We start from the raw sequence: 18877 nt of genomic DNA, 5'->3' as shown, positions 1-18877 counted from the left end.
GTTGTGAAGCACTGGAACAGGCTCCCCAGGGAGGTGGTTGAGTCACCATCCCTGAATGTGTCCAAAAACCGTTTGGATGTGGTGCTCGGGGACATGATTTAGTGGTGGGCTGTTAGAGTAATATGGTTAGGTTGCAGTTGGACTTGATGATCTTGAAGGTCCTTTCCAACCTGAGCAATTCTATGATTCTAAGATTCTATGAAGAAACACTTCTGATTTCCATTTTATCCACAGATTTTTGCTGTTACTTACCTGGTTACTTTCAAATCTTGCATTTCCATTTTTCCATATGTTGAATACATCCTGTGTTCTACTACATTTTTTGATATTACATTCATGAAGAATCACTTTCATCTCTAAGAAAAAACACCTCATTACAGGTTCTTGGCATTCTTTCTGGAAAAATAAAAAGAAATAAAAAGAAGTTTTAGTAGTTTTAAGATTAAAATGAGATGAGTGAATGTGGATATAATTCACCAGAAAGTGGTTGATTTTTACTGACTTAGTATCTGTTCTTACTATTCAAATACTTGTAAATGTATGCAAAGATATACTAAGAGCTAAAATATGACTTATAGGCCAGCCAGTTTCCTAGGACAAAGTGAAACACTGTGTCTTGACAAAGAACATAGGAAAATAATAATTAGGATAGGAATATGGGAAAGAATTAAAAGTAATGGAATTAAAGTAGTATTCTCAGTAGTTCCAACACTTCTATTCAGAGATCATTATTTAGAATAAATGAGAATGGAGAAGAAGAAAAAAAAGTAGATATTACCCCTACTTTACAAAATAAGAAAAAAAAAAACAACAAAGAGGTACCATTTTTTTCTATCAAGTCAGCAATAAAACCAAGAACAAGTCCCAGGTTGTCTGATTTTCAAATCAAGCCTTTCCACTTTAAGAAAATCTTTCTGACATTACCAGCTAATAAATTAGCCTTCATAGTGTATTAACTCATTTCATTGAAGGGAATGGATGTGTGGGTGTGAACATGCATGTTCTGCAATGTTTTTTTCTTGTTGTGTACAGGGCTAGCTGCATGGACACATCAAAGTCTGCTTTCTCAGGCTTGCTAGGTCCACTGAATGCATCAACGTTACTGTATTCTGCATGCACTCTGAGACTATTCTGCACAGATGTAAGAAGTCCATTATTTCTAGGAAATCTCATTAACTCTGTGTACAGGAATCATGGATTGTGCGTGTTTGGCATAGTCATTGTGTGAATGTTTATGCTGTCAGGAGGAGGCTGTCTCAGGAGCAGGCTACTGCCCATGTCATCACAGCAATGAAACCAGCTCACGTTGTGCCAGGCATATACTAAAAGTAACTGCTAGGAGTAGGTTATTGATTGGATTTATGCTCTTGGTGGACTGCATGGTGTGAAGACTGAATTCCACAACAGATTATGAAAAAGACTCTTTAGGAATGAATTTATGGAAACCATGACTTAGTTAACAATTATATTAAAAATTAACATAATGTATTCATTGCAGGATAAATCATAATCTCCATCTATTATAAGGCTAAATCCTTGATATTACGTATTATTTGTTTATCGGTTAAGGAATTGTAAAAACAGAGAATTGCATTGGCAGATACTGACAGTTCCTTTCCATACTGCACTTCTCAAGTATTTTCTTACAGAATTCAAGTGCATGGTGTTAAATAATAATCTTAGGAGGTATTTTCTTTGTCTCTCTTTCACTTTCTCAAATTAGAAATGAGTATCAACATTATTTTTCAGTGTTTGCTTTGATGAGATCATTTTAGATCATCCCTTTTGGCTGAATAATTTTAATAGCAGGTACTTCAGTAAAATTATTTAGTACCAGCTTACATAATTTATCATAAGTAATTGAACTAGCAGAACTCTGCCTTCCAAGGCAAATGATTTGGTTTCTGAAACTTTTCTCAAATTACAGCAAGTCTACCTTGGGAAAAGGTTGCTAGTAAAGAAATGAAACTACCATATTAGACCACTTTGAGTCAAATTTTAATTATACTTACATCCTCGTCTGTGTTTGCCGTATATAAACTGACATCAATGTCCTAAAAAAATACAAGAGTTGTAATTATGAGCAATAACTAACAGACTTAGAAATAATGAAGCAAATACTAGAGAAATGGATTCAAGTTCAACAAGTCAGTTCATCCAGGTACTGGGCAACAATGAGATAGTGATCTGAAAGTCACCTAGTAACCTGCAGGATGGGCTTCATTGTGAGGAATGCTCATCAGAATTGAGTCCTGCAAGTACTTTTTCAGAAGGAGCTATCTTCCATGCCCTCTGCCCCTTTCTTTAGGAAAGGCTTCTTCTTGCTTTATCCAATTAAAGAAATTCTGAAAAAAAATAAAAGCTTCATCTCCAGTTCCCTTTAGCTTTCTATTCCCTAAATGACTACACAAACAACATACTACTTCATACTCCTTGTCACTGACTCTTAGCTGAGTACTGTGCCAAATGTTTAATTATGTCTGTTCCTATGATTATATGAAAGACTGACTTTTTTTGTACTTACTTTGGATGTCTTGATCTGCTCCAAATCTTTCAGAACTTCTGACCACTTACAGTGATTTGCTTCTGTCTTCGGTACATAAGCACTAGCACAGAAGAAAAACAGTGACTACTGGGCTAAATAGTAGATAGACGCATTGTTTATGCTGAAAAAAGAATCACCAATTATTCAGATACTAAAAATACGTACATGTATGTTAATGTGTGGGGCAAGTACATTCGACAAATTGTAAAATCACAGTGCCACACTGTTTAAACAGACAATGAGGTTTTTTTGTGTTGTTGTTTTTTTATAAGTTTTATAAGACATAATGCAAGAGAATCAATTATTTCTTGTAAAATACCTACAATTCTTTCAAAGTATCCCAAAAATAACACATTTCTAAATCTCTTATGCTGAATTATTTTTCCTCCTGCTACTATGAAATTTCTGTCTTTAGCCCTGTAGAAATATTGTATGTCATTTATATGTAATTTTTTGTGTACAGAAAAGATTGCTCCTGCTCTGGTTAAAATTTTGCATGGAGTTAAAGGATAGAATGTAGATTTCTTTCTATTCTGGAAGATTATTGGACATATGAACTGTAGTTTTAGTTTGTCCCCATTTTAACCCTTCATTTGGACCCCTTTCAGTACTGCTGCATTATAAGTAGTGTAAGGCAGTGTAAGGAAAGAAAGACAACAAATTGATTTGGGAATTTACTATAAAACAAGCAGCTGTTCACCATTTAGGCCTTAAACAAAGGCTGAAAAATGACAAGATATTAGGGAAAGAAAAATAAAAGAGGTACTATAACAAGAGTCAGAGGACACTTACCCCTGATTTTTTCTTCCAGGAAGATGGAGCAGAAACGTTAGACCTTAGTAAAGAGGTTTGACAGGGAGAGAACAAGTAGGGGATGTTGGCACTAGAATCAGGGTCAGTTTCCTAAGACAGGAAACTGGAGCGATAACGGAAGGAAACACCTAATATACATAAACCAGCATGCGTATTTAAATATGTTCACATTTGTTTTTTCACTGCAAAGGCATATGGAAGTCTTCAAATGCAACAGTTCAAACAACATGAGGATTATCATGGAGATAAAGGCTGAGGTGCATTAACTGGACGGAGCTTGATCAGAGAAAGAATAAAGCAAGGGACTATGGGCTAAGGAGCATTGTAGGACTGCATAACATGGCAGGAGAGGATCCGCTTTCTAAAGTAGCTGGAGGCCATTACAAATAACAACCATAATAGTAAAAATAGATCATTTGTATTTACTGTCTAATTAATATTAACTTTGTAGTTACCATAGGAAGATGATGGTTAGTCCAGTCTTATTCTTTAAAAGGCAAAAGAAATGGCTGTTCAAAAGAAGATATAGGTGGTACTGCAGACATATAATTTTCAGGTGTGTTTTCTGAAAGATACAACGAAGAAGATAGGGTGTCATAATTTTATTTCACATCATTTTGATTCATACTGACTTAACCAATTCAACAAGACATCCAATAAAGGCAAGGCTACCTGTTGTGTGTATACTGAAAGACCAAAAGATCTGTAGATTGTAGTCAGTTTATGAAACAATAGAAAATCTAACAACATAAAATTACACACTCATCCTGTTTTCCTATCTCCTCACACTGCAGGCTACATTAATGTAAGGACAGTATTAAAGATCTTTTGTTCTATTTTCATTCCCGCAGATTTTTCCTCTGGCTACCTATTTGCCACCCAAATTTTATAAATTACCTGCAATTGTAACATGATCTACAACATCATGACTTCATATATGTAATGTGCTAGATATACATATGCCCAGTGCTGTATTTACATGTATAGATATTTAAATTGTTAGATACAGTGTATATTTATATTCAAGCATTTAAGAATTCTTTCATTGGAATTTGGCAACTGGAAATGAGAATGTGTGAGCTGTACATTAACTGTTTCATTGCACACAGCCTGGGAACTTTTGTTCCAGAATCACAAACCCTTTAATTTGATCTCATATATGGCTTCTTCACAGAGGTAGGTTAATTATCTGCAAATGTGCTTTTGGTCCAATGTTTAATTTCTTATCAAACTATGTTTCTTTCATTGTGGTTTATATCCACACTAATTTACAAGTGCATATTTAAAAATTGATCAGAGAGCATAATAGAAAAAAAGCTAGTACAGTGTGGTAACAAATATATTTGAGTGAAAGGTCAATCCATCCTTTATTGTCAGGTTTGCCACTAACTTGCTGAAAGCCATTTAATTGTTATTACAGCACCTACTGGCAAAGCTAGGAGAGCAATACTTGCCTACGTCTCAGGGAAGCTCTGAAGAGCATTTGTAACAAATATTTGTTAACATTTTAAATAGAAAATATTCTAAATACATTTCAATTGTCTTGCTTCCAGAACCCAAAGATTTTGCAGAGATAATATAGTAGCCCCACCATCACGTAAATTTCCACACTCAATAATGGAAAATGATGCCAGATTCTTGTATTACTTTTTTGTCCAAAATCTGTTATGTGAGAAGTATGTAAGTGAAAGGTAAATTCATTTTCACACCTAATGACAGTATGGCCCGATCAATAATATCTCATCCATCTTCTGAACTATTTCAGTTACCTTTAACCAAAGTATGTCTAAAAACAAGGCTGAACCTGTTATTGTTTTTCCACAACAAATGGAAATCTAAAATATATGACTATTAAACCCAAAATATTTAGTATTAATACAATAAATATGTTTTTAAACAGGACTCACAAAGAAATACGTACAACTTTGCTGTTGTTGAAAACACTTGAGTAATTTTGTTACAATACAACAAAAAGGCTGTAACCTTTCCACACTTTGATCTGATGTTTGTCACGTTTTCTGTAAAAATAGCAAAATAACAAAACAAAGCAACTTATTTATTTTCTTTAATGTGTATTCCATTTATTTTGATTTGATTTGGCAGTCCTTAACAATTATCTTCTTTTGGTGTTTTGTTTTTTTTAAAATATATTAATTCGACTGAAATTCGGAAATAATCTTATGGAAGATTTGTGGGTACAACAACAAAGAAATTTAAGATCTGATTTCTTGACTACAGCTGAAAAAAACATTCTTGTGTTTAAAAATACATTTTAACAAAATTAGTTAAAATGAATCTTTTGCAATAGGTAAACATTCTGATTATTTTACAAGCTAGTTTTTGTCAAACTAAGTATGGAGGTTGTAAATGAAAATGTGAGACATTATTATGTTGGATCTTTAAAGCTTTACAAGCTTTTGGTTCATAATTAATATGCTGGGGCCTTAAAAACTGATTTGAGAGGGAGTTCCAAGCCAAATGCATTATCAAATTTATATCATAGAAAAACCATTCAAGGAAACTAATCCGTTACACTACCTAGTGAGTAATGAGCCAGGGTTGACATTAGGTTGACAGTTGTTTCATTTTTTTAAAAAATAAAACTTACTCACTGTGGTGACAATGGAACACTGTGTTCTTAACGATTAATGTAGTTGTCTTGATCTTTGCTTTTCTTCAAAATAGGAGGTAACCATCATGTTGTAAAGAAATAATTGTTCATTATTTGAAAAATAAACTTAGTTTTTATGTGAGAGAACTTTTACTAATTGTAAAATTTAGCGAATTTCATTTGTTTATAGAGAAAGAGGTTCTTAAGGTCCAGTAGATAACCTAATACATCGTTTCTACAATTCAGGGCACTTGAATATCATAAATATTTCATGCAAAATAATATTCAGCAACTTATGAATGCTAGCTCACTTACTTTGAAAACTGTTTTTCTGCTTTGAATACACATCGTTGTAATTTAAAACTTTCCTATGCTAGCATTAGAATTTCATTCCTCACACTGTTTAATCATTAATCAGCTTTGTCATGCCTCTGATACTTGCCCTTGTTTTATGCACAATTGAACTTTGGACTTTGAAAAGAAGATGAAGCAGTTCATATTCAAATATTTATTTATTTTTTTTCCCTCTAGGTTGTAACTTGATAACCTCCAACACCGGAGTAGGGATTAAAGACTTTGTAAGTGAATAATATTTATTTATTTATTTACATAAGATGCAATTGAGAGTTATGATAAACAGAAATAATCTGTTTTGGAAAAAATAAATTTTTTCATCATGAAGTTGCAGTGAAGCAGTTATCACTAAGTAAATTATAAGCCACAGTAGAACTATTTTCTCTTTTAAAGAAAGAAACTTAAGCAAATGACAAAACTTAACAAGACTGAGTCAGCTGCTGATTTTGCCATTTTGGCTGTCATGAAAAAAATTTAAGCTAGTCAAAAGAAAATATTCATAGCTCTATACAATATTTAAATTACATGCAAAGGAAATTACTGGAAGCTAAAATTATATGACTTAGCTTACCTACCACATATCTGAATTCCTTGATTAAGTGTTGCTTGTAAATTTCTTTGTGAATCCTTGAAATGTGATAATTATAATTAGAAAAATTTAGTTCCTGTGTAAGTTAGTTTTATCTACAATGGTCCACTATTCTTAATTGTTCATGTCCATAGTTTATTACTATAAAAAAATTTTATCATTCAATCGAGAAAATGAGCAGGAGGGAAGACATTTTGTAACCCAGCTGAAGTAAGATTCTCCTGCTGAGTCAAACATCCTCTACCATATTAATAGCAGGCTTCTGGGACCTAAACATCTGCACCCTCAGCCTGGTCTCTGTAAAGAAAAGTGTCCCGTTGGTTGCAATTTTATGGTGGCCTGAAGAAAGAATTGCTCTCAGAGGTAGAACCCCCTTCAGAATCTGAGCACGGAAGCGCTATCACTGTAGCGCAAGATAAGGCAGTTCTTTCTCCTTGCCTGCTTTCCTCTGAAATTAGATTGCTCTACATTGGCCCTGTCAGATTTTCCAGGTGATCTTCACATTCAGTGATCTCAAGTGCATGCACCCAGGTGTAAAAACAAGGGAAGAAAGCACAAGATGGAAAAGTACACGTTCCTGCTCCTTCTTGTGATTTTTTCTTCTTGAGAGTTGAGTAAGTTTTGTCAATTACCTTTGGAAGCTACAAGTGAATACAGGTTCTTATAACCTAATACCAGCACAAAAAATTACTAACATTTGCTTTTATCATATTTGTATAACTGTGGAACTCACAAGGATGCTTTTGTGAAAGAACTGAGTGTTTTAATTCTTAGTGAGAGAATTTCGAACCTGAACCTATGAGTTCTTTATCTGAGCATGTTCTTTCAATACTGATCGTCAGTCTACAACGGCTCTTTCCTTCACAGGAATCTCTCAGAGATATAAACATGTTGACAGCAGTCTTCTCCTCTCAGACTCCATACACCCAAACTATTGTACTGGGTCTGCTTGAGATGGATTTAAGTGTTGTCACAGTTACTTGAACAGTGCTGCATTGTAAATTTGTGACCAAAATAATGCTGATAATACACCAATATTTTAGCTATTGCTGAACAGTTTTTTACGTAGTCAAGGCCTTCTCTGTTTCTAACTCTACCCTCCCTGCCAGCAAATAATCTAGGGATTTTCAAGAGGCAGGGAGGGGACACAGATGGGACAGCAGTCCCAAAGACATATTCAATACCATATAATATCACTGTTTTAAAAATTTCAGGTAAAAGCATGGGTGAGGTATGAGAAGGTGAATTTTTCAAAGACAGCCATTGCTCGGAAACTGGCTGGACATTGATTCACTGGTAGGAGGTGGCAAGTGTTTTGGTATACTGTTATTGTTCACTTTCATTTATTAGGCTGTCTTTATCTCAGCTTATGAGTTTTCCTCACTTCTGTCCTTTCAATTTTCTCCTCTGTACATCTGACTGTGGGAACAGTGAGCAAGCAACTGTGTGGGAGCTTAGCTGCCACATCTTATGCATTGATAGGATCTTGGTTTGCTGGAATACTTGTTCATTTGTTTTTGATAGTCATTCAGTAAGATTTCCTTCTCCTATATGCCAGATGAAGAAACAACAAAGTAAAGTTTGCAATGCCTGTTTGAAAACATTGCCAAAAGGTCGCAGAATCATTGTTATTCCACTCAATATCTTAAACATTAGAATTTGAAATGAAAGAACTTAAATCTTTCCTTTGACCTTTTTTTCATGAAACATGCTTGATGCCTGAGGCTTGTATCATTTATGAAGATGAATCCTATACTTAGTTGTTGGCATGAGAAGAAGTTAGTCCTTGGCACAGAGAATGATTGTATACCTCTCCAAAGAGCCTTGCAGTCACAGCAGCAGTGAAATCCAAAACAAGTGCAGCAGTCTTTAGGGCAAGACATTTCTAGTGTAATATTACTATTGTAAATCAAGAGCTTTCATTTTAGATTGTCTACTTTCACTAATTTCTCAGTGTAACTCCAAACCCCTTCAGGATGTAATATGCAAAAAAACAGTGTAAATGTTTTTCAGTATATACTCTCCTGCGTAAGGAGCTGAATCACAAGAGATCATAAAGGATATGAACAAAACAACAACAATAACAAAAGGACCAGCAGATCTGAAGTTTGTATAGCAAAATATGTACTCATCTATATACACTTCTAGGGAGTCCCTGTCAATAGTTTTGTTATATTTTCATGCCATGACAATGAATATTCAACAGGGAACTAAAATAGAATTAAAGATTTTGTGCATTAGGGGGTAGGATTTTAAAATCAAAAGTAGTGTCAAACAAAGGAACTTAAAAAGTAAAAGTGTAAGGGCTGTCATACTGATGGAGAGAAGATGAAAACCCTGAGATTGTAGGAGCAGCTGCTAGACAGTATCTCAGAATTGGCAAAATACTTAGCTCAGGGACTGAGAATTATATCACATACTAATGAAAATCTGCAATATACCTGGAATAGATAGATTAAACATAGCAATTACAATATCAAAAGTGTGAAGTGAGACAGTATTTTGAGACATTTTAAAATAATAAAAAAAGTTATAACCTATGACCCTATCTTATACTATTTATTAGAATGTACTGGATTCTCAAAACAAGCAAGCAGGATCTAGCTGGAAATATTTTACTATTTTCCTACACTTCTGATCTTTAAAGAGAAGAATGAAATTTTAATGTGTGTCCATTGTCTATTGAAACCAGTAAAGTTATTTCCATTTCCAGGGTTGCTGAGAATTTGGAAAAACATTATTCTGAGAAGAATAGATCAGTAGGCAGAATAAATCAGTATCAGGAATCAAAGAAATAACAAAATATGTCTGTTACAGATTTGTTTCATATTTCTGCATAGCAAAGGCAAACAAATGCAGAAAGGAAATGATTTCTGCTTTAGACTGATCTAAATCACTTCCAGATAACATACCAGGAGGACTTACAACAATGGAAAAATCATCCTCTGTTTCTTGCATTAGCATACAGGAAAGTTGATTACTGAAAAAAAAAACTCCAGCATGTGCTTCAGAAATCTCCCTTTCTTACATAAATTTTGAACATATAATGTCACAAATTATGAAATTGCACACTAAACCACTTTGTTAATGGAGATGCGATATAATGCAGTAGTTATCGTTACTTGAGGTTCCTTAAATTTGAATGAATGATGAGTTTTCTTCATTTCTTTGCAGCCAAGCCCAGAATATATACAGGAATGAAAGAGGATGCTTGTGCAAAGTAGGAAGAGCTGAAGCAATGCTATATTATTCTGTACTATTGCTCCTAAAAAAAAAAAGACAAAATGTAGTTATAATTATTCATAATATTTCAAGATGAGCTGTCCAACTCTCATCTTGAAAACTTGGATTTTTTTTTGTATAGGTTAAGGTGAGTCTACTAGCCAGCATGCTCATTAAAACAAAAGTGTTTTTAGAAAGAGATTGATAAAAGAATGTTAAAATCAGTTGTATATAAAATAATGACAGTCCTGCAAAGCACAAATAAATCACTGGTTGCCTTTATATCGTAAATATCTGTGAAAGAGTAGTATTAGAAAGGAGTAAACTCGGATAAAATTACAGGTCTCCATTCTTGGGCTGCTTACTTCATTGATTTAATATATGATGTGTTGAGCCGAAAGTAGCAAGATGTTGGCCCTAGTAACTGATAATGTATGTTTCTGTAAGGCTCATATAAGACACAAGGTAAATGGTAACGTGAAATACACATTCTAAGTTTAACCTATGACTATATTTCAAAGTCTGTCAATTCTGTTAAATAAAAATATGTATATATAATTTACACAATAATCATAGAATCACAGAATAATCTGCGTTGGAGGGGACCCTTAAATGCCATCTAGTCCAACTCTCCTGCAATGAACAGGGGCACCTACAGCTACGTCAGGTTGCTCAGAGCCCCGTCCAGCCTGACCTTGAATGTTTCTAAGGACAGGGCTTCCACCACCTCTCTGGGCAACCTGTTCCAGTGCTTCACTAACCTTACTGTAAAAAACTGCTTCCTTATATTCAATTTAAATCTCTCCTCTATTAGTTTGAAACCACTTTGCCTTGTCCTATCACAACAGACCCTGCTGAAGAGTCTGTCTTCTTTCTTATAGTCCCCCTGTAGATACTGAAAAGCTGCTATCAGGTCTCCCCAGAGCTTTCTCCTCCCCAGGCTCAGCAGCCCCAGTTCTCTCAGCCTGCTCTTGTAGGGAAGGTGTTCCATCCCTTCGATCATTTTTGTGGCCTTCCTCTGGATGTCCTCCAACAGGTCTATGGCTCTCCTGTGCTGAGGACTCCACATCTGGATGCAGTACTCCAGGTGCCTTCAGCAGTTCCCACTGAAATAAACGGCCAGCAAATTCAGCCGCATGTAACTGGCCTAGTAAATGTGCTTGTGAGAGGACATAAGAGGAGGATAAGTTGAAAATAATATTTTCCCATAGTCTTTTTTTCAATCTGCTCTTTTCCATCACTTTTGGATGGTAAAGATAGAAATGAGTTCTATGCCATTCTCAGCAAGTGCTAATACAGTGTTTGGTCTGCCTCAAAGTCAGAGTCTTTCTTTAAAAAAAAAAAAAATTTAAATAACAACCTTGTGTCATTCTGCTTGCCTGAACAAATGCTCACTTTTTTTGAAGATAGTGTGGTCCTGCTGTCTTATATAGGCTTTTCTTTGCTTCTCCCCTCAGGACTACTTACTGTATGCTTACTTTCAAAGAAAGATATTTATTTGTCCTGAATATAAACAAGATATTGCAGGCTAATTTACTTTGTTGTCCTTGTAAGAACAGCTAATTAGGTTTCATTTTTGAAGAAATTCACTCAAATTTAGGGTCCTCATGGTTGGTGTAGCTAGAATCAAATGTAGAAGTCACCATTCATGTACAATCTTCTGGCCGTAAGGCCAAACGTGCATCATGCGTACTGCACTCAGAGACACCAGGCAGAATGCAACTAAAATGAAAGTGGTAAGGAAAATACACATGAATTTTCTCAAATGAGTCCCAAGCTGGGACCTGTCTTCCAAAAATTCATTGAGTAAATGTTTGAAGGCCTTAACTCTTAGCTTTATGCTGGAGTTTTATGATTCCTTTCTATGTAGTTCATGCTATTCAGTAATAAATCTCTAGACATTTCAGTGTGGGACCTGTCATGGTTTTATGATTTTCGGTTATTGGTACTCCACATCATAACATCATGTAGTGAATGTACCTGTTCCTCAGAAGAGAAGGACTACTACAGTCCCCACGGTACTTTGCTCCTCTGTTACCATTTCCAGCCGGAGGGAAAAGATAAAAGCTCGCAGTATAAAAACTTGCAGATCACGAGACCTCGTCCCTTTTTTCCGCCGTCTCTCGTCTTGGCAGCACCTCGCTCTCCAGCCGTCTTATCGTCGGTAGTAGAGTAAGGCCTACCTTGATTTTGGGACATTCTCTCTCTCTGTGTTGGATTTATCAGCTTAAATTGTAATTATATTGTACTATAGTGTGTTGTTTTGCATTCCGATATTTTATTTAGTAAATTAGTTTGTTTCTCCTCAGATTGTTGCCGCTGTTCTTTGCTCTCAGGGCCATCTCCCTACCCTTTTCCCCTTTCCCCTTTTCCCGGGACGTGGGCCCTTGGGTCCCCCGTCCCCTTTGTCACGGAACCGGGCCTAACGCCCGTAAACCGTTGACAGGACCTCAAGAGGCCAAGGAGCTAGTCAACTCTGTCCACCTACGCAGTCTTGGTTTTGTAATGTTTTCATGATTGTGTTGAGTGCCATTTTACACACTGGAAGGACTCAGAACAAAGTCAGAAAAAATCGTGTTTGTATTACAATGATGCCAAGTCAGAACCATCACACCTGCTCATTTTTGCAACTCTCAAAGATCACAGCTACTCCCAAACCAAAACCAGAAGTTGTCATCAATCCAGACACTTGTTTTCAAGGTTGTAGACAACATTGTGCTATTTCACTGTGCTTTATACTGCCCTCCATGACGTGCAAACTGGATAATCAGTGTAGCAGCATAATGGCATAGTCCTCTGTAAAATCAAGGACATGTACACCTCTAATTAAGCTCACTGGTTTTTCCTCCATTTCTCTTCTTCAGAAGTTGAACTCCTGAACTATTGAAATAAACACCTTTTTTCGGAGAATGCACACACAGTTTTCAGCACTTCCACAGGAACATGTTCAGCACCAGTCCCAGAAATCAAACCAAACAATGAATTGTAAAGCTCAACTTCCACTATGGTTATCACCAGTAGCGCCTCAGCAGTGAATCCAAAGACAACACTAAGAGGAGAAAAATCAAGCCATAGCAAAAGGTGTAAGACAAATACCTTCAGTATCTCTTACTGTGTATACATATTACTATAGAAACTGAAACAGTAAATACCTTATAAACATCCCTTGTATGAGCAGATAAATTAATTTCATAAAGGGCTAGGATATGAAGTTAATAGCTCTTTACAAATGGCAGAACATCTGGAACAACTTACCAAGAAAGAATGGTGAGGATAGAACTTTCTTTTTTGTGTTTTTCCAAAGTTTGTTAGATTTTTCTAAAGCACACTGTCCATTCCCTCTACTGCTGCCATGTGCAATTTCACAGAGTCTTTCTTGCAAATTGATTAGGGCAGATTTAACACTGTTACTTGTTTTACACTTAGAAACTGTGTCTACAAATTGCTATCTCCACTTTTTTTCCCCACTGGACTTCCTACCTTTTGCTTTCAGGGCCTGACTGATCTTACTGTTCTTTGTTATCGGCTGTCTATAGAGTATGAAAGTGTACAGCATTAAAGTACGAGGTGTGCAGGAGTCAACTTATTAAAAACATAGATCCGTGTTATATTAAAATTCCTTATACAGGCTCTATATTCCCAGAGGGCTGCAGGAGATCCTGTATTAGGAAATATGGAACAGCCAACATAATACTCTTTATTAGTCCCTCCTGTTGTCCGAGCAGTACATAGCTTACGAAGTAGGGATATGTAATAAGAATTAGAGAAGCACACAGGATTTAGGAAAAGCGGAGCAGGCTCTACATTTGCAGAGAGATCCTCTAGACCTACTCTCTCCAACTGCAGCCAGTTGTAAATACCAAGAGAAGAGTGTACTGATATTTGCCTGACAGACTCTTCAATCTCCAACCAAATACGCAGATTTAAGTATCAGATTTAAGGCTAGTATGTTCTTCTTTATAACTTCCCTAGCACTTCACTATTGTTCATCAATATAGATAAATATTTTCTTTGTAATGGATTTTTAGAATTTTAACTAGCAGTTCATTATCCTTAATTTTAGCTTACGTTTCAAATTTTGACAGGCAGTGTTACGTTCTAAACATAATAGAAGATTTTAAGTAATTTAAAAATGCAAAATGTTACTTTAAGTTTCTTCATATTATAATTTTCTGAAGAGTACTGCTTTATAAAAGCATGTATAATCTAAGGGAACATATCTTTCTTTTTGTCAAGGTCAGTTTGAGCTTTCTGAAAGTCATAATGTCACTACTTTGAGTAAACATACATATTATTTTCAGTCATTAGAGTGCAACAAATGCTGATATTTACTCTACCCAAAAATATGTATTTTGTTTCTTTGTGGTTTCACACTAATTTATTTTTGCTTCAGTTTACAAGGCACTGTGAGAACATTTTCATCATCTGAAATAGCTTTATCAAAGCTGAGCAACCTATTTGGAAAGTAAAGTAAACAAAGTTTCTTCTCTCTTAGTTGTAAATTGTGAGTAAAAAATTTAATAATTCTACATACCTGGGAAAATGTGCCATTACTTATTTTGGACCCCGAGACAAATACCTAAAGAATTCTTCATGGCCCAGAGAAAAGTCACATCTCATAGACCTGAACTTACGGTAGGGGTGATAATATCTGTTTGTCCTATTGAATAATGAACTACTTTGAGAGTGCTACTTTTTTCTTCTGTCTCAGAATTACTTTAGGTATTCATTTAATTCATGCAAGACATGATTCAAATACTCTTACAGTGTGTTACTTATGTTCTCATATCTTCAGAACAGATACTGACAAAAGTTTTAAGCAAAATACAAAACAAGAACTATCAAACAAGAAAAGTCATCGTTCATAATCTTCTAGGACAAAAATTAAGATTCTGAGCGTATAACTTACAAAACTGCTTAAGAAATATATGTTTTCAGTATGTTTAATATAAAGATTTCTTTGATTTGAAAATGTATTTTAGTGATAATGTGGACCTTTTCTTAAGAAAGTAATGGAGATATATAAGTAGAAATAAAAATTAAGAACCCTGAATTAAAACAAAGTTCTTGTTGCTCCTTAATATTTAAGTCAGGGTGAAATGAGTGACTTAAATTGCTTTGTGATAAACCATTCTGTCTGAGTTCTAGGATGCTACCATACTTTTGATGTAGTATAAGCACTGAGCTGTTCGTGTAGGTCCTGGTAAAAGCCTTCAGATCTGTTTCAGGGTTCATTTCGATCTGAGAGACAGGATGTCTCAGGAGCAGAGGCAAGCAAACTATGCACTCAGAGCAGCAGAGGGTTACGAGATTTATTCAACGTACACACACTCACACATACATGGGCAACCATTATAGATAATCCTAATAAGCAGTAAGCAGAAACTCCCTAAGCTAGTGCAGTCTTACTGACCCTTGAGAGATGGCAAACCGCCGAAAGGAGAGAGAAGGAACATGCTAGCAGTGGATTCGATAGGTAGTGCCAGCAGGGCGTCCCCTGCTTCAAGGTGCACTTTACCTCTCTCTCCCACCACAGCCTCTCCTGCTTTTTTTCTCCCCAGGGTCTACAGGACTTTTTCCACTTGCACACCATACCCGCATGGCCAATGCATGATACAGAGCCCAAGTGGAACACCTGCTTGCAAAACAAGTCTTTGCAGAAACAAGATAAACTACCAAGGTCAGCTCTCTCTACAAAACAACATTTGTAGGTACAGCCACAAATATCACTTCCCTTAAAACAGTCAGACTACTTTGTTCCATTCAGTCAGGGGCCTTTAGGTCCCCAACACAAAATCCGTAAAATAACAGAGGATAGCTACTAGTCCTCCATCTTGTTGTGTCATGTTTGCGTTGAAAACTCGCTTTCACTAAGTGTAACACAGAACTTGAGTTGACCTCTTCGATATTTATTCATTAGTCAACGTTCAGTGCAGTACCTCGCTCAGTTTCTTGTTTAAAATTGTCACGTATGCACAGCACATAAATTTGCATTATTGTCAAGTCATTTGTTTTCAACTAGATGAAATCTACTAGAAAATCACTTCATTCTCACTGTGACCCATTTATCTTGTAGTCACACGCAGTTTAAAATGAGACCTGAAATATTAATTTGTCATTTAAATTATGCAAAATAATCCACAGGCATTCATATAATCTCATGAATCTGAGAGATGTTTTCAGTTACAGAAAGGCAGGAGATGAGTGACGTTTTTTGTTCTTTAACAGAAAAGAGGGAAAAAAGGAAGAAAGAAGGAACTGTTTTACAAGTAGAACATTGTAGAACGTTGGAAAAGTTTCACAAATATTCTCTTGCAAAAAAAAAGTCACATAGGTACTTGAACAATAATTGTTATCAGTAAATGTACATGCTCTAGACCTTTCTTTTGTATCACTATATGTTTATAATACATTCAGGTACTGTTAGATAACACCAGCCAAGATAACAATTATTAATAGCATAGAGAAAAATAAGCCTGTCCCCCTCATAGAACAGCACTGTTAGGCCAGAGTCTTTCTCTGTCTGTCTCATCATTCAAGAGTACTAGACCTGAAATGCTTCATCATGTCTTGCAAAATTTTACACTGAAAAAGGATGAGGATGTTTCTGAGATAAAGTTTTCAGTGAAAATTTCTCCCAGAATCAGGGAGATATTTTCCCTGCATTTTCTTCAAATTTTACTATAAAAATGGAATAAAGGAGTACACTGTGATAAGCTTTTGTTTCAACTTCTGCAGAAAATGAACATTGGACTGGTTCACTAAAATCTTAACATTATCTAAGAGTATCTATAGATGTTATAGAGCTATGAGATCTATCAAGCTGTTTGCTATCTTGTTTTGGGTCTGGGTAAATTTTTTTCAACAATCTAATTTGATAGCAGTACACTGCAAATCAGAATCTCAGCAGGATATTATTGGTTTTGAAGTTTTTTTTGGTGAAAAAAACCCAAACATTCTGTGTAACCATCTCTGATGTGATTTATCAAATGCAGATTTTTCTACATTTCCCACCTGCTTTCCCTTGTCCTCTTTGGGTCTGCAGGAGCTAAGCATAAGTGAGAAAAGCCAGGCACATGAGTACAAAATGAATGGAAAAAAAAACAGGAGGAAGCTTCAGCAGTTTTCCCAAAGCTGTGCTTGTTTGTTTTACTTGCAATGAATCTCCTAGCTTCATCAAATGCAGCAGTGCCAATATAGTATGCCTACCTGCAAGTACTAAGGCCACAGGTTTTAGTAAGTCTACACTACTTCTAAGGACAGTATTTCACTCTGCTGTCCTTGCCATATGTGTAGAAAGACAAGAAGTGTGAAAAGAGGTGGGGTTGCCAGTGATTCATTGTCTTGTGGCCTGAGTGGAGAAATATGCACACCTGCTGTCAGCATGTGTCATTAATTTTAGTCTGGAGAGTTTTTCTAGGCTGGAGTTTTAACTGAAATAGTCCTGAAAAGGACCACCTATTTCCGCAGTTGTTCCAGCTGATGTTTTGGCATGTTCTTATGTTTCTAAGTACTGTTTTCTGACAGTGTCCTATGCATGTCACTTTTTTTCATGTAGGCTTCTGTCTTCTTTTCACAGATGGTGAACTGAGCAAGTGAGAAAAGGAGTATTAATCTTTCTATATAAATTTGTCTGTTCTGAAATTGGAAATGCTCCTCAGTGGAAGAGATTTTATTATCCTCACTCAGGAACTAGGAAACCGAAAATAACAGTCTTAAATCAATTTCTACTTGGCAACTGTGATAAAAGTTGTAATCTGGTTTGGAATGTTTGTTCCTTGATTTTTTCCTTTGTTCCTTCCATGATCTGGAGAGCTTGTAGAGCGAGCACATCTTCATTCACCTTTGCAGAAAAATACATGATTCAGGCTTAGGCTACTGAGTTGGCAGAAGGACTGGAGATCCTGGAGTAAAGGTAAAACAAGGCAAGACTGCAACCTACCCTAGCACTGGAGGAAACCTGTAACTTAGAGGCATATCTCCAACAGGCAGCTTGTTCAGAAAGGAAATAGAACAACATTTCCCTGCATCTCTCTAGGTTTTCTTGGAAGTTTGTCACATAGTATATCCACCTTGTTATAGCCTAACTATGTCACTTCCCAAGATGATATAATTAAAAACGTGTAGTAAGTCATAGAAATGCTCAAGTGTTCATAGAGATGTTGCAAACTAATTTCCATGCTCACTTCTAATTTCTTTCTTTTTTGAACTTTGACAAATTTTATTTCTTGCACTGAATAATTACATGGTTAATATTTGTCTTAAAAATGACTCTGAGGCAAAACAAGGGAGTGAATATCCCTGGAGCTCTTTTGAAGGCTTTCATCTCTTAAACAACCTTGGTAGTCTTGCAGTACAGTAGAGTAAATTTAGTTTACAAAAGGCTAGATAATTACAAAGATGTAACAAAATACTGCATATGAAACATTATTAAACTATGGGCATGTATTAGCTGAATAAAAAAGCATTTCAGTTGTTTTCTAGTTACAGACCTAAAGTTGATTGTGTTAACAAAAGATGGTGCTCTATATACTGAGGGTGAAGAGGGAAATGGGAGACAATGGTGGAAACTGAAAAGTCTGCACTCTCAATGGTATTGACATGTGCTTCACAGAACTGTGTATCCTGAACAGCAGAAGTCAAGAGTTGCATGAACTGAGTTCTTCAGTAGATAAATGGATTCAACTGAATAAGGAACAGGTATCACAACACATTTGGGAAGGGGAAGGGGGAGGGGAAAGGG

The 18877-nt window shown here is 35.8% G+C and overlaps 1 protein-coding gene and 1 long non-coding RNA gene across 10 annotated transcripts in view; one reads left to right on the top strand and one right to left on the bottom strand.

The window, feature by feature from the left end:
- Positions 1-18877, bottom strand: part of IL15 (interleukin 15) — a 64065-nt gene that overhangs the window by 15343 nt on the left and 29845 nt on the right. For all 8 annotated transcript variants that reach the window (XM_021395686.1, XM_021395685.1, XM_021395687.1 and 5 more), the window contains 4 exons: positions 3814-3923; positions 2525-2606; positions 2013-2054; positions 253-396 (listed from right to left, as the gene is read on the bottom strand). In XM_021395686.1, the coding sequence (XP_021251361.1) occupies positions 253-396; positions 2013-2054; positions 2525-2606; positions 3814-3923 (378 nt within the window). The remainder of the gene's footprint in view (positions 1-252; positions 397-2012; positions 2055-2524; positions 2607-3813; positions 3924-18877) is intronic.
- The window catches only part of LOC110398223, a 9505-nt gene continuing 3150 nt past the window's right edge, over positions 12523-18877 (top strand). Inside the window, exons 1-3 of one of the 2 annotated variants that reach the window (XR_002438268.1) lie at positions 12523-15814; positions 17714-18049; positions 18749-18834. This is a non-coding gene — a long non-coding RNA (uncharacterized LOC110398223). Of the gene's footprint in view, positions 18050-18748; positions 18835-18877 lie in introns of both variants that reach the window. The other variant, XR_002438267.1, reaches the window with a different exon arrangement.

Source organism: Numida meleagris, chromosome 4 (genome assembly GCF_002078875.1).
Source record: "Numida meleagris isolate 19003 breed g44 Domestic line chromosome 4, NumMel1.0, whole genome shotgun sequence".
Lineage (NCBI taxonomy): Eukaryota > Metazoa > Chordata > Aves > Galliformes > Numididae > Numida > Numida meleagris.
This window is presented reverse-complemented; position numbering and strand designations above follow the sequence as displayed.